Genomic DNA, 26,693 nt, shown 5'->3' with positions numbered 1-26,693 from the left:
TTGTCTAGTTTGCGACTAGGGGTGGTAGGATCAAATATTGAACCTAGTTTAAGAAAATTTCTAAATAAATATATGATAATTTTACCAACCTAGCGAGTGGCATACCACCCCATCCTAAAGGGTGAATCCGCCATTGGTCAATGATATAGGATGAGACATTTTTGTTTCTCAGTGTAAATTAGGTTAAAAACTTATTAGCACGTGATATTTATATTAATCCAATAAATACATATTATATGCCATCGCATAAACTTCTATCACACAATTATTATTAATTAATATATGTATTTTTATCTTAATAATAATAAATATTTAATATAGTTTGATGTGAATATGGATGCACCCAAGTTCTTAGAGTAGTAGGTTAAAGCTTTATTTTTGTTAAGCGGAAAAGCCAATGGAAAAATAAAGCTTGTATATTGCGGTAACTGCATGGGAGTAATAGTTAATAGGGAAGACTACGTGAGAGAGAGACGAATAGTCAACCATTACCGGTGGCGCCGGTCAATGGTTGATGAACCTCTCTTTCATTATTTACTTCGCCTGTCTTGCACCTATTCTTCACCTTCGCCCTTCTCTTTCTCTCTCTCGCTCTCTCCGACTTTTGAAGGTTTTTCTGATCATAAGCTTGGTCAACAACAATGGCAGTACGTTTTTTGATATAATTTTCCATCTTCTCCGTTTCTGATTTTTGTCAAGTTGTCACTTTATTTGTTTTGATTTCTCTGTTATATATGTATGTATGTGTGTCGGCAAATATTTACCAGGCAAATTTGCTTGTTCCATTGGAACTAGTTCTTTGACGGAGAAAATTGTGATGCTCTTTAATTGATAGTATAGCTGTCCCTAAGCTAATCCCCTTTCTTTAGCCTATGTTTGTATCATTTATTACAGCACAACTCCTGTTTCCTTCTTCAACCCCAACTCCAGCCCTCCTTTCCCTAGTCCTATGCTCCTCGCGTCTCACATGCTAATTGTCTAAACAAATTTTTTTATTATCGGAAAACAAGAAATACTTAATTATTTCTAATTCCTTTAGAATCACTCTTACCGTGCTAGTTAGTGAAATGTTAACTGAGACATTTGTCTAATATTTTCGACAAATACTCTTATTATTAAGACTGATTATCTAATACTAGCTAGTAACTTTTTTAAAAGATGTGCGAAAGCTTTAAATTATAGATAAAATGGAACAGATGGAGTACCTTGGCGGTTGTGAATAAGTTGAGGTTTAAGCCATAGTAAATCCTGTATTTAATGTGCACTTATGTTGATTGGTGTGGTAGGTTATATTTCACTTCGGAGGACTAAGGGAGTAGGCCATGGTTTTAATTTACTTGCTTTATTTAGCAAGGGCCAGTTTGTGCTTTTTGTTTCCTTGTGTGATGTCAAATTATTAAATAGATATAGCTCCCAATATTGCTCACACACATTTGTATTCTTTCATCTGTTTGTATTCATTCTATGCCGTGTTCTGCTTTTTGGCTGATCTTTGTTCAATGATTTTGACAGTCAAGTATGGAGGTTCAACTTAGTAAAGTGCCTAGTAAACTAAGTAATCAATTGCTAAATACACTAATTGATGCTAAGAGTCATTTATATAATTGGTAGAAATTGAAAGGAGCATACCATGAAATAAGCTTCCAAACATAAAAGGTCAAAAACAAACAAGCTAAAGTTTCACCTGAAAGAACTAGATTTGCATACACAATCTTCAGCTAGCCTCCAATGAAAATCCATCAATCAAAAATAAAGAAAAGTCCTAGACCTGGAATTGTACTGAGCAAACTTAATTAACGTGGCTGTCTTGTTTCCAGATCAAGAATTTGAGATTCTTTGTTGATATTGAGTCCCTAGTTAGTTTGCTCACCTTTTGTCTCTGGCGAAAACACTAGTCTTTCTCCCCATTTCTATTTCTGTTCTAAGTTAATTAAACTGAAGATAGAATTAATACCTGTAGATTTTGCAAAGTTGTATACTTGTATGCTTTTATTTTCCCTTTATTTCTCAGTGTTTCATTTCTATTTGGTCTGCAATCTGTGGTTGAGTCTTACTTTTTTCGGAATCTTTTGTCCACTTATCTTCCTGAGGGCTTTATACTAAGGAATATATCCAGATTTTCTGAATTGGCTTCTCAGGTGCTACCTGTTAATTATAACTATGCATCATATGATGATCGTTTGCGCATTTGTTTAGATTCAAGCATGATTTTTTTCAAGAAGTATATCTTAAGCTTATCGAATTATTCAATGTGAATTTACATGTTAGCGACGATCCTTGTGATGTACTTATTTCCTGTCCTCTTCCATGAATTCCAAATCTCGTGCGGTGAAACTGTTAAGGGGTTGTACTTCTTAAGAATTGCCTTCGACGTTCTTGTGTTCGTGAATAAATAAAAATTGCATAATTGTCACTGTCTTATGATCAGTGGCGGAAATTAAATTGCAACTAAACACTTGGTTAATGTTTTCCTTAATTGTTTCAGCAGCGTCCAAATGTTCCGAAGTTTGGCAATTGGGAAAATGATGATAACACGCCCTATACTGTGTATTTTGAAAAAGCAAGGCAAACTCGTGGTACTGGAAAGATCATAAACCCCAATGATCCTGAAGAGAATCCAGATATGTTTCCCAATCTTACTGCCCCACCCCCAGCACCTTCTCGCGCTAGGCCTAAAGCACAAACAGAGGAACCAATAGGGCGCGGGGAAGCAGCGGCTAAGCAAACAAGGGAACACAGACTGAGTAAAGAAGATGGTGATTTTCGGCAGTATGCTAATTCTCCTGCTCGTAACGAGAACACGGGACGAAGAGCTTCCAATGAGCATCAACGTGGTCGTGGATCAAGTTCTGGTCGAACTGGCAGACAAAGTGCGGGATCTGAACACAGCTTTGATAAATCACCGCTGCACCCACATTATCAGGCAAAGGTTAATGCAGGAAGAGGTGTTGCATCTCCTGCTTGGGAAGGCAAGAATAATTCATACGATAGTAGCCATGGTACTCCTGGAAGATCATTTGAAAGTGCTCATGCTACTCCTGGGAGGTCCAGAATTAAGCAAGAAAGTGTATGTTTTCACCCTATTCTTTTCCATCTTGCATCATAGAATATATTAGAGTTTCATATTGCATGACTTGCTTAGTCTTTGCTGCAACACCCCCCGCCTTTTTCATTCAAACGGGAATAACTGCACTCTCAGTCTCTCAGTGTGGCTTATTAGACTAGTAGAAGGCGTGAGAATGCTAGACCACTGCTCTATACTGGATAATCCACGTTCATCGGGAGACTAGGCAATGGGTCGAATAAACTCCCCTAGGCCGGAAAAATAACAGGCGAAACTTTACTTAGATAGGGCTTTGATTGGTATTTTTTTTTCTTAGTGATTGGAAAGGAGGGCACCACGGCTCCACCCAAAGAGCCTTGCTCTGTCCTTTATAAAACAGAAAAAGGCTAAGTAGTGAAAGAGCCTTTTCTAGTAGCACCACTATCCCTTAGTATAACTCTAGCTTCCGGCCTATACAAAAGTGGTCTGTCTGTCTGGCGTTTTCTCACGTAGAGGACTGCTTTTACATCAGCTCTCTCTGGTTGGGTAATTCGCCAAGGCGAAAGCAGCTCTAAAGCCGCACCATAATCTGGACATTGTAGGAAATTTACTTGGTACTTCTATAATGTCAGCTTATAATCTTTTATGTTGTATCCCTTAGATGACACATAGCCAAATTGATTTAATGATGATGTATATGTCTTTTACCTTGTATATATCCATTGGATAACAAATAGCCATTCAGCTAGAAAATAAATACTCCAACTTGAAGGTTGCATTTCACTTTTAAGGTCAAACTGAATTACTTTTGCTGTTTTAGTGGTATAATGATCAACACAAAATTATCATTGTTTTAAAGTTTATTTTACTGGTTTCAAGTAGCATAGAAATTTTAGGCAACTATAATTCACAAGCTGTTGAGACTGACCTCAAACAGTCTGGCATGACTTGAATTTGGATTAGAGGAGTACTAATTTGTGCTTCCAATTGATATAAATGAACTTAAGTTGGTACTCTTCCTAGCAGCCTGATAGAGGAGCCGCAGTTCCAAGATTTGGGGAGTGGGATGAGAATGATCCTCAATCTGCTGATAACTACACTCACATTTTTAACAAGGTTCGGGAGGAAAGACAATTGGGTACTGGAAATCCGTCAGGGACACCGAGTAGAGCATCTTACAACCCACAAAGGCAAGAAGAAAAGAGGATGGTAAAACACTTTCCCTCCATTGTCATGATCGATTCGCTTAAGAGGCAGATCTAGGACAGATTCTGTGGGTTCAATTGAACCTATCGTTTTCGACTCAAACTATGTATTGATATGAAAAAAATATTTAAGTATACTTGTTCTGAATCTACTGACTCTAAATCTTGAATTCACTCGGGTTCTTATCTTCTTGTCTGTATTCTGCAGAAGTGCTGCTTTCCCTGGTAAAGAAGGGGAGGACCTTGATTTTTTTTCTGAAGATGTGAAGCTGCGACGGATGTGTAAATAGCTCAACAATTTACTTGTGCAATGTATTAATTCATCTGCTTTACATGCTTCTTGTGGTGATAATATGAGATATGTGCAGTTCCTTGTATTGTATCTTCTGCAGATTTCTGCAGTTGTATTGTCTACTTGTAGTCTTTAATAGTGTAATTTTATTTGTCTGTAACAAACAGTGCTTGCAGATTCTTTGATGCACCATTGAGTGCTTTCTCTATTTTGTGTGTGAGAAGTTTAGTTTTAAAAAAGGACAACTCTTCTGCTTAGGTATTTGTCTGTAATATATACTGTGCTTGCAGATTCTTTATTCAACAGACAGTATGTGCTTTTCTCTATTTTGTGTGTACGAAGTCTAGTGTTGCAAAGGCAAAGCTTTTTGCCTAGTAGCATACTGTCTGTATACCGTGTAATTTTTTTATGCTGTTTTAGAAATAGATTTTAGTGATTTACATTAACAGTGCACATAATTTAAAATTTTCTGCGATTACTGCATTTTAGATACAGTAAGAACCAAGTTTCTCTCGCTCTCTCTCCCTCCTCCCCCCAAACGCTGGATTGGTCTTCTCTTGCAATGCAAATGCTTATAATCTTGGTTTAGTGCTCAGGTATTACTTTCTTCTTCTCTAAAGAATTGCGCTTTTTCAAATATGAGGATCAACAAATCTAATTATGGATGTGAATTTGATCATTGATTTTTAGTTTTTAATAAAATTAATATATTTATAAAGTGCATACAAAAGTATTACTACTACTTATAAATCACAATGCTTTAACTAAGATAATTGAAAAAATCCCATAAGAATAAGTATGTTTAACTTTTCAAATGGTAATACTTTCTCCGTTTCAATTTAAGTGAACTCATTTGACTGGGCACAAAGTTTAAGAAAAGAGAGAAGACTTTTGAACTTGTGGTGTAAAATGAGGCACATATATTTTGCGTGGTTATAAATCATTGCATAAAAGTAAATTGTTTCCAAATAAGGAAAGATGTCATTCTTTTTGGCACGGACTAAAAATGAAATAGGTTCACATAAATTGAAACGGAGGGAGTACTTGTTTTCGGGACATTGAAAATTGAGCACTGCACTCTTTTACACCTGATTAATGGATTCAAGACACATGTTTCTTATACACACTTTTTCCTTAACCATTATCAAGTGATCTGTATTTTATTTTTATTTTAAGTGTTAATACTATTAAATAATTTGATTTGATATGAACACCGAATGCAAATAAATATTTACCCTACAAAGATTCTTTCTTTAATTTCAAATTTTGAGTTAGCATAAGATATTTTTTTTAATTGACGTGAGAGAGAAGTTTTCATTATGTAAAATTCATAGTCTTCTTTTTTTGTTTTATTTTTGTGTAACCACTCTACATTCTTCTTTTATTGAAGACGTCCCTAACAAATCAGTCAACTTTTTGCAAAATTACATCAGCTTCTCATTTTTAAGTGTAAGATAGTTTAGAAAAGTTAATTAGTTTGATAGAATTAAGTTCATAATATGGTAAAACAATAAATTATAGTTTTATTAGAATAAAGAAGAACACTTGTACTTTGAAATCGATAGTTAACAAAAATTGAAGGAGTAAAGTTTAAATTGGAAAACAGTTTTGATAGCTGGAGACTTGGAGTTATATTTAGATATGAATTTTCACTTGAAGGAAATCTACTGGACAAGTATGCACAATAAGAAAACTTTAGGGAGGTATGTGCAATTAGCCCAAAAGAGAAAGATAGAAACAACAAAAGTAAAGACTGTCACATGAGTTTAGCATTTGGTGAGTCAAATTTTTAGCGAAAAAACTCAAATTCGCCGCCAAATTTTGGCGGTCGTTCAAAATTCGAAATTCATATGAAAAAAGCAATAATAGTACAGTATATGCCAATTTCAGGATTTCAATTTCTCTCTCCCTCCTCCCTCGCTCCCTCCCTCTGTCTCTCTGCTCCTATCCCGCTGACCATTAATGGCAATACCATAGCAGAACTGAATATCAGTTTCAGGTATTTCTTCCGAACCCTAATTCACTCTTCAATTCAATAATAGATCTGTTATCTTTTCTATTTTTTTTCATTTCCTTTCACCAAAGGTGCAAAACCACATGTCTTAAATCCCATCTGCTCTAATACAGTCCACAGACAATAATTCAAAATATTCCAGATCTGATAAATTTTATTTCATGCGCTGTAAGCTGCGGCGTGGGCTAAAATTTTGTATATTATTGAAATTTTTCTCAGTAAGTAGCTGATAGAGTTATGGTGAGAGAACAAAGTATTGAATCATTTTATACCAAATTGCGGGATTCAGCTCTAGCTTCAGCTTCTACGTCGCCGCTGCTAGTTTTCCCCTCAACATCTGATGTTGATTCGCTCTGTGCTCTCAAGATAATAGGACATGTCCTTGAATCTGATTCTGTTAGATATGCTTGTTATCCCGTTTCAAGTTTTAGAGAGATTCATAAGTACACTGGGGATAATCTAGGGTCAGCTGCTGACGAGCCTATTACAATTTTGCTGATTAATTGGGGGTGTCAAAGGGATCTTAAGAAGGTTCTAGAAATTGGTCCCTTAGCACGTGTTTTCGTAGTGGATAGTCATAGACCCATACACTTGCATAATTTGAGTGACCAAAATGACCGGGTTATTGTCCTATATACTAAGGATGATGAGCAGCAGGCTGATTTAGCGTATGATTTTGATGTTTCTGCTTTGGCAAATGCTAGTGATTTGAATAGTGATGATGAGTTTGAAGAGGAGTCGGATAGCGAAGATGAAAATGATAGTGAGAGTGAGGAGGAAGATGGAGGTGGGACAAGGAAGAAGAGGAGGGTTTCTCAGGAAAATGAGAGTGACCATGTTAAGCTTTTCGGGAAATTAAAGAGGGATTACTATTATATGGGTACCTTTCATGGGAAGCCATCCGGTTGCTTGATGTATGAACTGTCCCATTTTTTGAGAAAGAACACGAATGCATTGCTTTGGTTGGCCTGTGTAGCTTTAACTGATCAGTTTGTTCATGAGAGATTAACTGATGAGCGATATCAAGCTGGGGTAATGGAGCTAGAACAGCATATCAATAGCTCAGGCAATTTAGACTCTATTACCTCAGTAACTCTCAAGGATGGAACGAAGGTCACAGCACCAAATTCTTCGAGGATTGCATATGAGTATGAACCAAGGTTGATGTTGTTACAAGAGTGGAACTTGTTTGATTCAATGCTGTGTTCGTCCTACATCGCAACTAAATTGAAGACATGGAGTGACAATGGGATTAAGAAGATGCAGCTTCTTTTAGCTCGGATGGGTTTTGCACGTGAGGAATGCAAACAAAAGTTTCAGTACATGAGCATCGAAATCAAGAGGAGAATGAAGGACATGTTTGAACAATATCTGCCGGAGTTTGGGCTCACTGATTTCTACTACAGAGGTTTCTTGTTGCTTCATGGGTATAGTTCAAAAGTTTCAGCAGCAGATGTGGTGTATGGGGTTACTGCACTTCTAGAGTCATCTGTAGAGTCAGATGGCTCATGTGCATCCAGACAGTTTGGGGAGGCGTATGATGCGTTGTCCTTGACCAAACTTGAGAAGTTGGAAACTGGAATGCGACAAGCTATCAAGGTTCAAAGGGCAATTCTTAGACAAGGGAGTGCAGCAATAACCAAGAAAGGTTCTATAAGAAGTGGGAGTAAATTTAGGTGGGTGAAGCTTGAAGACTCGGCAGATGCAAAGCTCCTGTGTCACCCTCAGGCTTTAACTAAATTTGGTTACTTTTTGATGGATGCTTTACGTGAGAAAGGAGCAAGGATGAAACCATTGATCTGTGTTTGCTACACTCAGGAACGAAGCAAAGTGTTGATTGTAGCAATATGTGGGAAGCCACGGCTTGGTGCAGTCCAAGGGAATGCGTTTGGGCTTGCGTTCAGTAGTTCGGCTGAAGAGACAGGGGCTGAGTTCTTCCATGAACTGTTTGAATCATCATGGATAGTTTTGGATGCAGTTGCTGTCAATTCGTTCATGATCAGACTAACAGAGAAACTTTTGTGATGAGGTTTACTTGAACATCCTTTCCTTTTACCATTTAACTGTAATTCTGCTCTTGATAGATGTTTGTTGTTCACTGTGAGCAAACTCCCTTCCGTTGTACTCATCTAAAATAATTCGTTAGTTATGAATTTAGTTTACATGTATAACCAAGTTGGCCGCTTCTCTTCATTGTTTGTTACAACACTTATTTTCACTTGTATTTAGTTTGATGATGTAGAAGCTACTATCATTTAACATTATGCTTCTAACTCTCTTTGTATCCTTGCTGTATGGTCTTCTCACTATTAGACAGTGTACTTGCATAGTAAGTAATTTTTATGTATTTTAAAATGAAAAGCTTAGATTTCCTTGGAATCTTTAGATTTTTTTATTATGTAATGCATCTTCCTGATTTTGTCATTCGATTTATTGTTTAACCTGATATTTTTGGGTGAATGAACCACTTACATTTACTTGGGCCTTTACTTCAGCATACTGCCAGTAGATGTGTGAGATTGTTGTCTTGAAATTCTTAATCCTTGTAATTCAGTCCAACTTTTACTGCAAAAGGTAGTACTAAGAAGAAGCTATTCCCCTCTCAATTTGGATGGCCTAGCTTGACTAGTAAAGATTAAGCCAATAAAGTTTTCAAGAAGCTACTTTTGAGTTGAATAAAAGTAATAGTTGAAATGTATGACTAAAAAGAGTTTAAAAGATGATATAGGGAGAAAAAACCCAGAAATAGTCCCTTAAGTTCTGACCATTACTCGAAGTCATTCCTGTACTTCACATGGATTATAAATAGTCCTTCAAATATTCAAAACTAGTACATTTTGATCCTTGCGAAACGTCCGTTAAAAACTACTTGATCTATCACTGCAAGGGTCACCTCAGATTTATCTCTGGAGCCTAACTTCCTTGGAGGTATCAGCACCTTAGGAGACATTTTCTTTCTGATCATTCCTAATAGAACCTTCAGACAGTGTTTCCAAAGAAGTCAGTACAGTGTGATCTCTGGACGCCAAAGCTTCTCGAGTCCTGCTTAGCCTTGCCTTTAGAGGCTACTTTCTTCATAGCCTGCTCATTTTTACTTTTCACTTCAGAGGCTTCATTTGCCTTTATCTTCCTCTTATTCCTTTTCTTAAGTTTCTTGGTTGTCTGCTTTGTACTTCCTTCCAATTTCTCTTTTTTTATTCTTCTTCTCCATTTCCTTCATATTCATCTTCTTCCACTCTCCTACGATATCTTTGTATACACCCGTAGCACTTCTCTAATTTCCTCTAGCCCATGTTCTCACAAGTTCCACTAGCATCTTCTTCAGTTCTTTTTTTACCACTATTTTAGTTCTCTTTTTCTATACCTGTAGCACCTCTCATCATTCTCCTGTTTTTGTCCATTTTCTTAGTTATCTTCACTGTTAACAATGGTGTCCTTTTCATTTCGTTCACTACCACTGTTTTCCTCTTTGCCCAGCATTGCATCTGTTTGATTATATTTGTTTTCTGTTAAGAATACTCTCCATTCTTTAGGATCGGGAACCTGGGTAGTGCGGAATTTAAACAAACAACGGTATAATGACAATAACAAAGACAATGGAAGTTGATAACAACGGCAATTAAAGCATATAAAGAATACACAAATTTAATGTGGTTCGGTCAAAGTGACCTACGTTCACAAGTGGAGAGGAGCAATTTCACTATATCAATAAGAGTACAAAAGAAAGTATAAAATTAGAGTAAACACTCTAATTAATCCCAAATACCCTAAGAGAATAACCTCACAAGATTACTCCAAAGAAAGATTTCACACAACTGCTTCCCAACACTAACTCTCATACAAAACACTCTTAATAAAGGAGGGAAGGAAGAAACAAGAAATGAGGACTCAAGTCTTGTTTGTGTGTCTAAAATGAACTAATGGCCTTCCCTTTTATAGGCAAAAAAGTCTTGGCCTCTTAGGTGTAAAAGAAGAAGATACAACTTGTGCAAATGATGTCCACCACACGATGCAATATTTTTGGGTCCCAAAGAATATTGCCAACAAAGTTTACACTTTGCGAAGATGCTTATGCTTATGTGAGATGAACTCCATTAGCCAAAATATTGGCCATAATTACGCTGTTTTTCAATTTCAGCTCCTTTATTTTTTTCTTGTCTGCACTTACATTTTACCCCACTAGTGAGATTTCACTGGGTTTGGGTTTGTTGTTGTTGTACTGCACTTTCATTGTCTCTGAAAAACTGTGATCAGACTTGGCTCAATTTTACCTTGGTTTCAACAGAAGTCTGCTCTGAACCTTTAGTTCTGGAGATAACTGTAGTTGTGTGGTTACATTGTTTGTTATTGTTGGTGCCATTTGTTTTTGGACAGCTTCAGCAGCATTGTCATCTTTGGAAACTGATTTATCAGTTGAAGCCTTGACCTTGCTTTTTGCGTGCAGATACAGTGTCACCAAATCAAAGCCTGTTAAAGCTGAAAACATTGCGAGTATATAATGTCTGTTAGATTTAAATGGTAATGTTGGGTAAGGACAAAATATGCACCAATTTTAAATAGTTGAAGGAATAATAGTGCTCCATGTAGTTGCAGGAAAATAAATAAGCAAGAGAAAGAGAGATTGCAATTGGCAAACACTGGTTAGATTTTGAATAGTGCCCCACGAAATGGATATAAAACAGTAGCATTATACTCTAAAGCACCCAAGTATAAAGTTTGTTATGGTTTTTTTTTCCCAATTTTTATGTGCTCTTTTTCAACTTCAACCAAATACTACCCAAACCCCTGTTCAAGGCATGAGAACAATTTCTCTTTTTTCAGTGTAGCAAGAAATTCAACAAAGAAACTTTAGTAGCGGAAATAATAATTGCTAATTTCAGTCAATTAATAATATTTATCTATATTATTATAAAAGCACGAATGTTAAGAAGCTAAATGTTGAGAGACAAAAATATCTCCGACAAACTGATCGACCTTTTTGCCCTTTAAAGTTAATATTTCCGTTTTGTAGCAATTTAATGATGGATATAAATATAATTTTGGGTTAGGACTAAATAACCTTTTTCTGTTGGGACTCAATTTATTCTAAAATATAAAATTTTCCTTCAAAGAAACAATTTCATAATTGGATAAAAGACTCCTTTATACCCATCCTAATCAGAATTTGATTTCTACTGCCAAATACCAATTGCCTTTGAACTCTAAAAAATCAACCCGGTCAAACCAAAATAAAATAAGACAAAAAATTTCTCCAAGCTATATTTATTACTCAATTTATAATCTAACCATAATAAGCACAAAACCTAATACACTTGGCTTAATCGTTATTTGTTTATTTATTTTTAGAATTTAAAATGACAATATTTTACTTCAATAAAATTAAATTATGAAAACTGAGATCAAACACCACAGGAATATAACTACGTTTAATTCAATTTTTGATATTATTTTTCATTTTTTGCGATTAGTGTTGTGAACAAATGAATGATAATATATAAAATTAATATTGGAGTGAAAGAAAGTCAAAAGAATTAAATAGTTATAATACATTGTAAATGATTCAAAACCAAATTTTGATGTAACAAATATATTTTACAAATCAAAATTTTGATTGTATAGCTTTAGGACGTCATTTAAAACTTTGTGAACTATTTCTGAGAAAATATGAAATAAATATTTTAGAAAAATTCAATTGCTCTATTTTCATATTGCTCTAATTTTGTCTTATAATAGTCTTTTTGCATTAAAAGAAAGGAAATTGATCTGTTTTTGGTAATTAAATTAATTTTGTTAATCACCATGAAGAAATACGTAACCATAGCTAAGCGATCACAGCTTTTATCCAAATACATCTCAGCTACTCAAATAACATCCCTAATAGAAAGCTATTGCTAAAACATAAGTTGTTGTACTATGTTCCTAACTCCACGTGGAGCTCTAAGATTACAAATATAGACAATTTCTCTGGCAATACTATCCAGCTTCTGCTCTTTTGTTCAAAGGTTCGTTGGTTTCTTTCAATGTATATTTCATGCACACGTTCTGAAATTGATCTTTTTATATTTTATGTAGGAATATTACTTCTAGACTATTATGAGTAGATTATGTTCATTTTATTCTTTCTATAATATTATTTGTAACAACTCTTTTTTATATCAAAAGGACAAAAAAGATGCCAACAATATAATAGAGTGATGGTGCTAAATACTAGGAAGCAGAATTAATTATTTGGGATGAAATACTTATGGGGAACCTTATATAAAATTCAACTTTTATCACAAAAAATGAATGATATCCTCTTAAATTTGTCCGAAAATAACACATAGTCAAATATTTTCAAGTGTTGGACTATATTTGATGCAACATATTTTATTACATTGACTATTATATGTCGCATTTTCATAAGGAATATCAATATAGACAATAAAAGTTCCAATCATAACAAGTAGCCAAAGTATCATAAGGGAACAAACCCAAAAATATTGTATATAAAAAAGTATAAGGTAAGATACGATTATATTTTTTATGTCTATACTATTAATACATATATCATTTGCAGGTTCATACGTGATGTCGAATTATCTTAAATTCAAGTATAATGTAAGTGTAATAACATTTGAAGATTGTTACATTTTCTTTCACATCAACTGTTGCATTCATATATATATATATATATATATATATTTTAGGTAAATTTAATTTTTTATTCCTTAATATCTATAAATAATTAATTGAGAATTTACGTGAAAATTATGAATGTCAAAATTTTAGCGCTCGAAAATCAAAGTGCAATTGTTATCGTGCAACGCACGTTCATAAAACTAGTACTATATTAAAAACATGAAAGCCCTTAGCAAGAAGTCATTCGCCTTTTTTTCCCTTTAAAAGTAAAATTCGTATTAGACAAAATAGTAATTAGATTATTTTTCTAATATTTAATACTTCAAAAACAATTAAAATATTTCATTATTAAATCTTTCCTTGTTTAAACTATGTGAGAATTCCTAATATTTAGGACTTTAATTTTTACTATAACTTTACCTTGTATAAATCATTTCCTTAACTGAACATTGAACAATAACATAACCATAATACCTTTTCATGATAAATTTTCTAACATTTAAGATTTTGAAATATGAAATGTAACTTACGTCTTCAATAGTAAAAAGAAACCAAATTTTGGCTCTTTTTCAATAGCTGTTTAACGAAACATCTTTTGTTTTTAGACTCTTATTATGGTTTTGAAAATTGAAATGCGAGAATTATGCATCTTACATCTCTAATAGTTTAAACAAAAACCCTCCTATATTTAGCAGTTAGGTTAGCTAAAGTTTATTGGCAAATAAATATTTTTAATTATTTTATTTAGGTAAAAAAATTTAATATTTAAAATTTTAAAATTACAAATTGCTTGCTTAATATTTAAAAAATTAAAATTATCTCAGATTTGGACAATTTTATAAAGGCATGTAATTGTAAATTCCGCGTTTGCAAAGGTAACGAAGTGTGCTAATAATGTCATCTACTATTAATTTATACTCTTTAACTCTACATCGAATTTTTGAAATACTTTTGAAATGACATTTAACAATTGCACGTTAAGTATACATAGCTTAAAAATATTTATATAGTTTTATAAATTTTATACTTATTGATATAAGATACATGGCAAAGTGCGTATCCTAAAACTATCACTATATTAAAAACACAAAGTCTCTTGGCGAAATGTCATTTGCTTTTTTTTTTTTTACCCTTTTAATAAGTTTAACTCTAAACAAAATAGTCATTTAATTATTTTTCTAAGAATATTTAATTATTTCCCTAATTATTAGGACTTTGAAATCAACCAAATTTTATTTAAACCTTTCCTAATGAAAATTAGATATGAAGTCCTAATATTAAAATTTTAAATTTTATTTTGATTCTACCACTTCAATTGAAATAAACACATCAAATTGAGCACTAATGTAAATATTTGAACTTTTACGAAAGTTACGTACCATACATAAGTAAAAGTATATAAAACTTGTAGTTAAATATGTAATATATGAGTTCTAAAATAAAGCACACTCATAATACTGCATATTTATAGGAAGATACATAGTGCAAACTTTCTTCCTAAATTGAGTAATTAGATAAATAGGACACAATAATTATTATTTTTAAAAACTTATACCTTTTTCTTTAAATTTTGTTTACAATAACTCATAAATAATTTTCAACTTCAAATTTATATTTATTAATATGAGGTACACGCGCAAAATGGCGGATTCCTTGACTTTAATGAACTCAAGGAAAAAAAGGGTGCTTGTTTTGGAAAAGAAAATGAGTAATAATTCAAAGATTGTTTTTGTCCTTTTGAGTTAAATCAAATTCAATAATATATATATATATATATATATATATATATGCACGAAGACCCTTAGCGAAATGTCGTTCGTCTTTTTTACCCTAATAAAATAGAGTTCACACCGGATAAAATAGTAATTTGATTATTTTCCTACTATTTAGGAATAATCATTTAATTAATTTTCTACTATTTAGGAATAGTAATTTAATAATTTTCCTACTCCCTCTGTTTCAAATTAGATGAGTTACTTTCCTTTTTAGTCTGTTCCAAAATAAATGACACATTTATAAATTTGAAAATAATTCAACTTTAAACTCTTCATTTTACCCTTAACGAGAAACTTTTATAATCATACAAATGTCATGGCCCCACAAAGCTTTTACCTCTTAAACTTTTAAGACCACAAGTTTTAAAAATCTTTTTTTTTCTTCTTAAACTCCGTGCTGAATCAAATTAGCCCATCTAAATTGAAACGGTGGAGTACTGTATATTATATAAAGCTTTGATTTTTCAATTCCAATTCACACGGACAATTCGTTCACTGTCAACTCCATTTACCTCTAGGAGTATTAAATGTCTCCTGTTAGGTTTAGGAGATTTTTTTTTGGGTTTCCCAAAATTTTAAAACCAAAAGCAAATAAAAATAAGCAATTAATATTATTAGGTTTAGTATTCTTTTACTCCTATCATAATTAGGTTACAAGTCTAATCTTTAATTTTCTAGAATTAGTGTTACTTTAGGTTTAGTATTCTTTTACCATAACCGAATAAAATATCATCAATTAATGTTAGTTTAGGATTAGTATTCTTTTACCAAAATTATCTTAGGATTAAAGCTTCTAGAGTATTAAAATCAAAACCATTTGTGATTGTCACTTTTGATTTTTATTTACAATATATAATGTACGATTATTAGTCTAAAATTATCTTCAATTGTAAATTATAATGTATGTTTTTCTATTGTGTATTATACAGTTATTGTTTTTCGCTTAAAGGTAATTGTCGGTAATGGTAATCAAGTTTCTCTTTTTCCTTTAATCTGCTCTCTATGTTCTTCCTCTTTTTCTAATGCATTTTGTATCTGAACGAGCAGTGATGATATCTTTTTTATTTTGAATAATATTTACTAGATTTTCAGTTATAAAGATACGATTTTGTTATGTTTATACTATTTTTTTTTTGTAGTTCCAACTTTTTCATATTATAGGTTAGATGAATAGTTGCATTCGAGTCACTCTAAAATAATAATTATGATAATAATTTTGTTGTTCACTCTTATATTAGACGGATTTCAACAGACTTATTTTAGTTTAGTGGTATCGGGTCTTATCGTTTAATATTATCGTATATTTATTTTATTTTAAATCTATTATATTTTGTTATGCGTGCATATATATGTTTGTACAAAGGCTTTTGTAATATGAATTGAGACTTTATGTGTTATTTAAATATACTTTTAATTCAAAGTTTTATAACGATTAATATGCATTACATGTTGGGTTGCGTAACAAATAATGCAACGATATAAATTAGGATGTGCACTTGTACTATATATAAGGTTATTCTTATTTATATGCGAAACAAATATTTTTATGATAATTATGAATGCTATACACAATTGGTTTATTCTTTGTAATAAAATAAATAGATTTCATATTAAATAACATTACCATTTAATTATATTTATAATTTTAAAATTAACTAAAGTCTTAGCTATTGAAACTTTTGTTATTCGAAATATGTAAAAACTCTTAATATTTAATAATTTAAAATCAAGTAAGATTTTACATATTTTTTCTTAAACTTTATGGAACTTTGCTTTTGTTTTCTTTTATGCCGTCTCTTTGTCGTTTGTGAAGGTATACTCCTTTTCATTGTTTTGGTCAAGGTATTTATTTTAGTACTATTACTTATTATTAAAGCCAATCTAGAATATAACTTACTTCATTTTAAACATAGTTTGTACAAATCATACAAACAACTAAAATGATAAAATGAAGTGGCGGACCTTTAAAATTTTATTTTAGCCCCCTTTTGAAAAAGAATCTTAGCCTCATTAGATTTTCTAATAAATGTGCAATAGATTATTAAGATTTCATTTAAATATTCTACTTTGGCATATTAATTAATAAATAAAATAATAATATATAACAAATAATCATGAAAGAAACTTTCACAAGAAAGGGTGACATGGTGATAGGGCTTCATCACAATATCAAACCGATACTACTTATTTAATTATAACTTTTTTCTTTATTAATCTAGCTAAATATGATCAATATTTATTATTAAAAACTTGCACTTTTTAATATTTATTTATAAACTTAAATATTTATGTAATATTTTTTTATATTTTTGTACTCATTGAGATAGGATACACGCGCAACGCGCGTACCCTAAGACTAGTTTAAGGAAATAAAGAATGTGTGTGATAATCAGCTGCTAACAGCTTGTTTGGATGGTTGTTATGTATCTTTTCATAATGTATCGTTTAGTATTATATTGTTTTGTACTGTATCATCTTGATGTATCAATATTTGAATAGATTGTATTGTTTTCCGTCGTTTTCATGATGTTATAATGTACGGGAATAAATTTGCAATATTATAAAGAAAAAATAGCGTAAGAGGTAATATTATTATATAAAAAGGTAGGGTAAAGGATAAAATCAGATTTTTTTAGATAATAATAAAAAGGCAAGATGAGAGAAAAAAATAAGAAAACGACACAACCACATCAAATCGGTCGTTCCATAAAGTGACACTTTTCGTCGTTACGTAACACGGGTTTAACGATACAATAAAATTTAAATAACAATTAAAACAAATATTATATTTAAAGTAACAATACGATACAATACATGTAACAAGTTTTAAGTTGTTTGAAAGAGATTTTTCAAAGAAGTACAAAGATCAAGTTATTTGTTTACCCTAAAAATCTTTTTAGGAGATTCACGGTACTTTAGAAAATCAGTTTACTTGAGCCAGTCACCTGCGTCATTTTTGCTGAGTCCGAAATCAAAATGTGATTCTTTTGGACTCAAATAATTAAAATGTGTGAAAAAAACTTAGTGATATTTTTATATATAACGTCATTTTAAAGGGCACTATACCTTAACGGGCGTTTGCTCAGTTAAGTATAGCGCCCTTTTAAAATACGCTATATATATAAAACCCTTTTGAAAGACGCTATATATATTATGTGGGCCAATCAATAATTCTTCTGGGCTTAACTGACATAACAATAATTCAACTGGGTATAGCGCCCTTATTTAAAGCACTATACCTAAAAACATTATACCCCCGAATTGGATTTTGCCTTATTTAAAGTGGTTAAGGATTTTCTAAAAATCCATTCATAAATATTCTCAAGTCTTTTTCCCCAGAATATTTCAAACGGGAAATGTTCCTACCTGTTCCAATAGTCGTGACTGTTTCTGAAAGGTTGCAAACCTTTTTATAGACAGTGTCAGAAAATGGCTATAAATATGCCTTGATCCCAGAATCTTTCCTTACGAAAATTTTTCGAGCTTCTTTTCCTTCTGCTGCACAATTAAAATTCGAGTGTGGTTTACAACCTTCGAGTGGTTCTCTGTTCATTGGCGTTTTTGGTACCAACACTCTGGTGAGTTAAATCGTTCTATCCTGGGAGGATAATATTCAAGCACCTCGGGTACTCGAGGGAAATAATTTTTTGAAGGACACACTGTGCATTCAGTGGGCTCGAATTTATTCCGAAATTATATTTCAGATCAAGCTTCATTATTTCGATATTCTGTTGCTGCTAATTTTCTGTTCTTTCTTTTGTTTCAAAAAATTTACTGTTTCATTATTTATTATAGTAATACATATTGTCTAACATGGACTCCATAAATTACCGAAGTCTATAGCCAAAAATAGGATAAAGAATTAAGTATATTGATAAGGAAATACTTTTTTTCACAAATTGTAATAGCAATAAAATGTTTGAAAATTTAGGTAATGTCTTGAGATTCAACTGATAAGGAAATATCTTTTCACCAATCATTAATTAATAATAAATTGTTTGGAAAGTTAGGTAATGACTTGATATTCAATTGATAAGGAAATATTGTCACCCATTATAATAGTAATAAAATATTTGAAAAGTTAATGTACTTTAGGGGTGTACATAGATCGGGTTGGTTCGTTTTTTATCAAAACCAAACCAAACCGATTATATCGGTTTGGATTGGTTCGGTTTTGTCGGATTTTTCGGGTTTTTTTTGTTACATGAATATTATTTTCAATCTTACTTTGTTAAAGTTATAGATAAAGTTTTAATAAATGAATATATGTTTAGTAAATATTGAAAAAATTGACAAACATATGATCTATTAAAATATTCTAATGGGAGAATTTTTTTAGTAACACATGATAGTTGTTTTCTTAGTCGTCTAACAATAATTTTCGTTAATGTACGCTTTCAAGGTTAACACATGAGAAGATCCCAAATATTTCAATATTTTTTAAAGAAAATTCAATATAAAGTCTTAAAAATATAAATAAAAATTATATATTTATATGTCGGTTTGGTTCAGATTTTTTTACTCAATACCAAACCAAGTCAAACCAAACCTAGTCGGATTTTTTAATCGGTTTGGTTTAATTTTTCGATTTGATGCGGTTTTCTGGTTCGGTTTGAACACCCCTAATCTACTTATATATTCAAACACAAATATAACCTAACTCGTATTGACCGGAGATCCTGAACAAACTTTGAGAGTGATATGTTATAACTCGTAATCTTAATTAGTTTTGACCGATTCAATTTTGACCCAACAATTCCATTTTGACTCCTCTAATTTCAACCAAACACCATAGCATATAAATAAGATGAGAAGTATGGATGGAGTAAGCAAATCGATTCATTTTTTTTTCTTTCTTTCAAGTCACTCATTTTTCTCTTTTGGGTACAAAGGGCTTCAGTGGTAACTTTGTAAGAGTAAGGAGGTTTAAGGTTTGAATTCAACTTAATTCTTTCCCAATTTATACTACTTTTTGTTGTGTTGTTGTTGTTATTTTATAATATTCACAGTATTCAATTAATAATATTGACACGACATGCTATTAATTGAATTGATACGATATGCTTATTTTAGTTCATCCCCCTTTCAAATTTTAAACGTTGGTACGATATGTTTTCAATCAAACCAATATTTTAAATATATTCTTCGACAAGATTAATATAATAATTGCTATCTTAAACTCTACATTCAGATTGTGCCTTAAATGCATGTAATTTTTGATTAATGTTCCGTTGTACAAGAAGAACTAAGATAGACCATTTTTCGAACTTAAGGAATTAATTGAGTTAAAGCACCAAATTTATTACACTTTTCTAAACAATCATAAGTAGTAGGAGTATAGCGCTACATCCGTTCACTTTTTTACTTGATAGGTATATTAAAAATAGATTTTTATTTTACTTGTCACTTTACGCATATTAAGAAAATGACAAATTTTTTTTCCTGTTATACCCACAATATTTATTATTCATTTCAAATCATTTTCTCAAATCCAACAAAATATGCATCAATTAATATGGGTATCATGGTAAATTATGCACTTCATTTATTATTTCTTAAGGGGTGTGAAATAGGGCTGTGCATAATTTGGTAAATACCGAATTACCGTACCGAAACCGAAAATTTTGGTATTTGGTATTCGATATTTTGGTATTCGGTATGGTATTTGGTTTAAGTTTTAAAAAATATTGGTATTAGGTATGGTATTTGGTATTTTAAAATAAAATACCGAAATACCGATACCGTACCGAAATATATATTATATTACATAATACACATATTATTAATTATAACATAAATATTAAAATCTAAAATTTTATTTTCCGTTATTCTCTAAGTTCATCCTTTAACTCTAAGCAAGTAACAAGACATTTCTAATGATCAAATTTATTCTTTTATGTACAGTTTTCTCTTTCTGGGTTGATATTTGCTAGTTTTGAACAAAATTTTTGTGAACAAATATTTTTAGTTTTGCACTTTTGAGTACTTTAATTTAGAATATTACATTCTATGACTCTATGCACAAGTTAGTATTCAAACCGAATAAACCGAAGTTACCGAAACAGAAAGGAGAAAAACCAGACCATACCGAATTTAATTAGGTACGATATTGGTATTGCATTTTAAAAAACCGAATACCGAATCGAAATGTCTAAATATACCGTACCGACCGACGAACACCCCTGATATAAAAAGTCAAAACGTGCTAAGTAAAAGTGAACGGAGGGAGTATTAAAATAGGACATCGGCTCAGTTGGGAAGGAAAAATGGCACAGGATGTTGTTGAGAATCATGCAAATTAAAATGAAAGGTTTGAAAAGGTTAAAAATTTATCCGCTTATATTAATATCAAAATCAAATTAAGTGATACATAATATGTGTTTGTATACAAATTTTTGTTATCTAAATAAATAAATAAATTAATATATCTTGTTATCTTATTAAATTAATTAATATAAATTTCACTTGGGAGTATATATTTACTGATTGGCCGATTGAAAAGAGTATGAAGACTTGGAAAAAAATAAGAAAAGAAGACTTGAGCAACTCAGATTCAAACACGCAGGCAAGGTTAGTCCACAAGTCCTTACGCCTAGCAAAAAACGTTAAATTTGTTACGAGTTCACACGATTAAAATGCCACAAGTCCCAAAACCATAAGACGCGTGTCACACACACCTTTTGTATGTGGGTGTGCCATCGCATACGCATAGCCCAGACCCAAAAGGAAAATAATCAAAGAACACAATCAAATTTTTTACTCTCCACTTTTCTCTCGCAAAAAAAATTGAAAACCCTAGACAGCGTTTTTCTTCCATGCTTCCTCTCTCTATGCCTACTTCATGAGCCATTGGTGGTCAAAATTATCGGACATTTTTCCAAATTTAGGTCCGCTTTTTCTACCGATCTTTTCAATTCTTCGAATTTATTGATTTCTTATGTTTTTTTTTCTCTTCGTTTATCGATTAATACATCTGTTGTTCGGTGTTTTGATCCGTTGATTTGGCTAAAGTCGTTGTCTTTTTTCGTTCCGTCTCTATTTACAATTTTTCCCTTGCTTTGTGGTCGTTTTACTCGAGTGTTTTATTTGAAGTAGAAACTTGTACTGGATTAGTAGTTACGACAGTTGTCTGCTATTTTTCGGATAATCGCACCAAATTTTTGGAGTTTTTGTTTGAAATATTATTATATGCTTAATGTTAAAGTTAGCGGTTTGGAAAAAAAATCATCACTTTCAAGTTTTTGTCTTTTGGTTTGGATCCACAGGGTTAGAAAGATATTTTCACTTCGGAACTCTTGCAGTTCCGCTTCTGTTTGAGACTGTATGTTATGTTAATATTGATTTCAAAACCAAATTCAGTGAGATGTATGTCTGTTTAAACAATATTTACATAATCAGGTCATTTAAGAGGTAGTAGTAGGTAATTATGTACAATAACCATTGATTAGTAACTTAAATTAAATGATAAAAATTAAATGATAAGTAACCTGTTATATAGGTTAAATCCACATATGGTGTAAAGATTCTTTACATTGCCATTGTATATAACTTAAATCTTTTTGAACGTCGAACCTGATATGAGTAAGGTGGATGACTTTTTTTTAGTCTTAAAGCAAAGCTGTTAGATTTAGTTGTAATTAATGTTGAGTGCTCAAGCATGGCTTGTGAAGTTTCTTAGTGTCACAATCACATGGCGAAGTTTGGTTGTCTCTTTTGTTTTCTTTTTCCGTGTAAAGATATAAAGGATGGCACATCAGGAAGAAAATTTTGCTGTTTGCTTAAATACTAATTGCATTCATCTGTTACTTCTTGGTTATGTCCATCTTGCTTGTTTTTTATTTTTACAAATTTATCAAGAGCTTACACTAAAGTGCGTTTTGATACTTTAAATGCATGACGTAGTGTTTCTAATTTTCCTTATGCATTGGCGCTTGGGATGACAGGTTGCTGAAATTACACCTTTACGTTGGTTGATGTTTATTTACTTTACGTTGGTTGATGTTTATTTACGTACTTTCTGTTCCAATTGCATAATTTTGTTCAACATCTTCTTAGGAGATATAAGTTCGAAGCTGCCGTTGGGAAGCACAAGTATTCATAGAATGAGCACCCAAGACAGAAGGGCACATCCGATTAGGTATACAAGGAACCACTCAAGAAGGAAGGCGGTACTAGATGTGGATCTAAATGCCACACCCCCAGCTGATAATAGGGATCAGGAAGGAACTTCAAGTCGTGCTGTTCCTGGGGATGTGCCACCTGCACCAAGGGGTGCGTCTTTGACACCTGCCCCAATTGATGTTGAGGCACTTGATGATGATGTGATAATATCTTCTCCAAGGGCATTTGCAGAAGTACGCCTATCCAACTTTAATGCTTTCCCTTTGTAAATTTTTAGGTGGTGCATTATCTTGTGATAGCACCACTGGTGTTTCACCTTGTGGCTAATTGTGTTAGAAATTTTCCTGCTTTTCTCTAGGCAAAAAACAACTCCATAAGGACTCGTGGACAGGTTATTGTGGTTGATGAGGATTCTGGTAATTTATTCTTCTTTTAGGAGCGCTTACAGCTGTAGATTGTGTGTGCACATTTTCTGTCTTAGAACATTATCTCACTTGCTCTAGATATTAAAAATTCTATAAAAAATAATTCAGAATTACCTCTCTTTGCCCCCTGTACTGGTGTATCAGGATTTGACCTCCTTTTTTTTACATTTAACTCTTTTTCATCTCATGCAGTCACTGATGGGCTGATTTTCACCTAATAGATATGCAGGCACTGTAGAACTGCTTATTTCCTTGAAGATATTAAGTGCAGGATCTATTTGTGTTCATTACAAGAGTCTAAATTCTGATAGAATGGAGAATTGAGTTGATTTTTTTTTTGTTTTCATTAAATGCTAAGTAGGAAAATGAATGACCTAAAAACTAACACCAACATGAATCTTGATGACGCATAGTGGATCTTTGCCAGTATTTACATGATATTCTGATGTACTCTTTGTGATCTTTTTGCCTACGTGGACAAGGGGAGGCGATGTAACTATGTCAGTACCATGGTATTATGTGGACAATTTGAGGCATGTGATATGATTCTCGAAATCAGCATTGAGGTGGTTGGGTTAATGCCATATTGAGCACTTCTTTCTCCTTGGAGAGCTTGATTTTGACTTTGGTTATTTCATTTGCGTCCCTTGAGATTGGTCTTATAGGCTCATAATTATTGCAGAGGATCGTTTGCCTAAGGCTAACAGTCGCAACAAGCGCAGAAGGGTCTTAACTAATGATCCAACATTAATTGGTGACATTTACATAAACCTAGAAGCAAATAGCAGCTTAAAGGTAACTACAGAAGTTCTTTTATGCTATATTGAATGCTCTTTACAACATGAGTGTTCTTGTTTCTCAATTATTGGGAAAAAATAAAATAAGAGTGTTCTCATTTAAGTGTTTCCTTTTTTCAATTATATTCATAAAGTTCAAAATTTCAAAAGGATCTATTGGGACTATTGCTCAAAACGTAATTCTGATTTTTATTTTGTGACAAAGAATGTTTGGTTTGATCTCTTAGTTGTTTCTTTTGACTTGTATTGCTTACCTTTCTTTGTGGCGCCTTACTTTTTGTCATTAGCTTAGATGTCTGTAGCTTGGAAAAGGAAAGGAAAACATTTGTTATAGTCTAGAAGCTTCAACTCTAGGCCAATGTAAATTTTGCATAACTTTATGGCCTTGTTAGCTAATTGCATTGTTTCTTAGTTGCATATTTCAAGTGTTCGCTGTTGGCCTTTTAAAGTTGTTCATTTTATAGCAGCTTGGTCCATGATTGCAATCTCAATCCATCATTAGAAATGTCTTATTCCAAATTTTTGGTTCTATTGGAATCAGTTTTTTCCCCATATCGCTTTGTTAACCTAATTATTGGTGTCATCTTCAGAGAGTTCCATTTATTCATGATTTGTATTATTCTTTGCCGCTGATGCCAGACAGTCGCTGCACAGAGTGTTGTACCACCAAAGCCAAAAGAACCCACATTTAGCTGTCCTGTATGCATGGGTCCACTAGTTGAGGAGATGTCAACGAAATGTGGTCATATCTTCTGCAAGGGTTGCATCAAGGCTTCTATAGCTGCTCAGGGTAAATGTCCTACTTGTAGGAGGAAAATTACTATGAAAGACACCATAAGGGTGTATCTTCCTACCACAAGTTGAGATAAAGGTTGGTCTCCCTATCCGAACAAACTAGGGGGAAAAGTCCCCTTCTTTCTATGGTCATTTGATGCATAATAAGCATGTTGGTGTGTGCCAGAATATTTCCCTAAAAACTGGGAAATATTATTGGAACAATTTCATCATAGTCACTTCAATTATAAAAAACAGCGATTCATAATTGCTAGTAAGTATTTTACAGGGTTTACACTTTTGTTGTATGTTGCAGGGGTCGGCCAGCATTTTATTTGGCCTATGAAGTAAGTGTGCTTGTAGAGGCAGCTTATTGTTAAAACTACCCGGGTTGAGGAAATATTGGAGATTTCGGGAGGAGGGTTGTGGGGATTATGATTTTAGTTCTTTGTTAAGACTGAAAACTTAGACCATAGCTAATGCCGTGCTTCTTTCTGGGCTTTCAAAGTTTAAGTTCATGAACTTGTGTTTAATGCATTCTGGTTGTTTGATCAGACATATTTTCTGTCCCAACCTCTTATTTTCCTTATGGTTCAATTGTGATGAAGAAAACAAAACAAAAAAAAAGAAAGATATCCTGTAGAACACTTGGTATTTGAGGGAAAATTTGTGCGTTCTTGATGTAGTGAAGTTTTATTCTATCTTTTCAATTAGGGTGTTGAAATTTTATGCATTTTGGCGGTTGGCGTTTGATTTTGATTTGGTCATATAAGTAAAGTGTGTCAATGTGGTCTAGCATGATTGGTCACACGGAAGACGCTAGTAATAAAAATCTATAGCCTTGCCTATCTTAATTTGTTTTTCTTGGAAATGATAATCAAATCCATACAAGTGTTGTTCTCCTTTGTGAGTTGACAATACTTTGTAGTATTAATATCTTTGTATATTTATATAAATTTATCTTTTTTTCCCCAAAGGTATATATATAGTATTTTATATGCCTCATATTATTATAACCATGCATAAAAAGTATCTGTGGAGAGACGCACCAAAGTAGGAAAAGACCATTATGCTCAAATAAAAATTAGGACATCCACTGTAATAAAGCATTATAAACCTCATAGAGTGCAGATTGTAGTATTTAACAAAGAGTGTATCTTATTCGTCTACTTTAATCTTACTAAACATACTATTATGGGAAATGTAGCAAGTAAATCATGCACGTCGCTGGTCAGGGTCAACTTCAAGTTCTGGGCCTAGGCCTGTGTCGTATAGATCTTTGGGCTCCTCTTCGACTCCCAAATCTGGGCTTCCAAACCCTGGGCCAGACTTCCTTTCACCATTATGTGGTTTAAATGGGTTCCTGCTCAAAGGTAGGGGTGTACAAAGAAAGTCGATAAACCGCACCAAACTGATAATTCGAGTCAAACCAGAAAAAAAATCCGATATGGTTTGGTATTGAAAAATAAAACCCGACCATAATTGGTTTGGTTTGGTTTTAACTAAAAAAAATCAAACTGAAACCAAACCAACCCGATAGTACATTTATATAATTTTTAAAAATATTTTATACATATAAATATTTATTGTAATGTAATTTATAAATAGTTCTTAAACTTTTTCACA

At 32.5% G+C, this 26,693-nt stretch overlaps 3 protein-coding genes across 4 annotated transcripts; all 3 read left to right on the top strand.

The window, feature by feature from the left end:
• The first annotated feature begins 434 nt into the window (after positions 1-434).
• Positions 435-4,866, top strand: LOC104104090 (RPM1-interacting protein 4). Of its 2 annotated transcripts, none has more exons than XM_009612088.4 (4): positions 435-647; positions 2,486-3,067; positions 4,070-4,252; positions 4,457-4,866. In XM_009612088.4, the coding sequence occupies exons 1-4, from the start codon at positions 642-644 to the stop codon at positions 4,475-4,477; spliced, it is 792 nt and encodes a 263-aa protein (XP_009610383.1). In that variant the 5' UTR covers positions 435-641; the 3' UTR covers positions 4,478-4,866. The 2 variants fall into 2 exon arrangements, with proteins under 2 accessions (XP_009610383.1, XP_033514050.1); XM_033658159.2 differs by having other exon boundaries at positions 507-647; positions 2,489-3,067.
• A 1,468-nt stretch (positions 4,867-6,334) lies between these two features.
• LOC104104091 (uncharacterized) lies at positions 6,335-8,933 on the top strand. Its single transcript, XM_009612090.4, has 2 exons — positions 6,335-6,539; positions 6,774-8,933. Exon 2 carries the CDS (start codon positions 6,792-6,794, stop codon positions 8,577-8,579), a length of 1,788 nt encoding a protein of 595 aa, XP_009610385.1. The 5' UTR covers positions 6,335-6,539; positions 6,774-6,791; the 3' UTR covers positions 8,580-8,933.
• A 12,679-nt stretch (positions 8,934-21,612) lies between these two features.
• Positions 21,613-25,777, top strand: LOC104104092 (uncharacterized). The gene is made up of 6 exons (XM_009612092.4): positions 21,613-21,837; positions 23,006-23,304; positions 23,430-23,487; positions 24,179-24,291; positions 24,933-25,164; positions 25,384-25,777. Exons 1-5 carry the CDS (start codon positions 21,792-21,794, stop codon positions 25,155-25,157), a joined length of 741 nt encoding a protein of 246 aa, XP_009610387.1. The 5' UTR covers positions 21,613-21,791; the 3' UTR covers positions 25,158-25,164; positions 25,384-25,777.
• The last annotated feature ends 916 nt before the right edge of the window (positions 25,778-26,693 follow it).

The sequence above is a fragment of the Nicotiana tomentosiformis genome, chromosome 1 (genome assembly GCF_000390325.3).
Source record: "Nicotiana tomentosiformis chromosome 1, ASM39032v3, whole genome shotgun sequence".
Taxonomy (NCBI): Eukaryota; Viridiplantae; Streptophyta; class Magnoliopsida; order Solanales; family Solanaceae; genus Nicotiana; species Nicotiana tomentosiformis.
This window is presented reverse-complemented; position numbering and strand designations above follow the sequence as displayed.

What these genes read in the sequence shown, in the direction of transcription:
- LOC104104090 (XM_009612088.4), top strand. An exon ending in CCAGAATTAAGCAAGAAAGT is followed by an intron (nt 3,068 to 4,069) that starts GTATGTTTTCAC and finishes TCTTCCTAGCAG; the next exon opens with CCTGATAGAGGAGCCGCAGT. An exon ending in GGCAAGAAGAAAAGAGGATG is followed by an intron (nt 4,253 to 4,456) that starts GTAAAACACTTT and finishes TGTATTCTGCAG; the next exon opens with AAGTGCTGCTTTCCCTGGTA.
- LOC104104091 (XM_009612090.4), top strand. Translation starts at nt 6,792, where the DNA reads ATGGTGAGAGAACAAAGTATTGAATCATTTTATACCAAATTGCGGGAT.
- LOC104104092 (XM_009612092.4), top strand. Translation starts at nt 21,792, where the DNA reads ATGAGCCATTGGTGGTCAAAATTATCGGACATTTTTCCAAATTTAG. An exon ending in GGACATTTTTCCAAATTTAG is followed by an intron (nt 21,838 to 23,005) that starts GTCCGCTTTTTC and finishes ACATCTTCTTAG; the next exon opens with GAGATATAAGTTCGAAGCTG. An exon ending in TGTGGTTGATGAGGATTCTG is followed by an intron (nt 23,488 to 24,178) that starts GTAATTTATTCT and finishes TAATTATTGCAG; the next exon opens with AGGATCGTTTGCCTAAGGCT.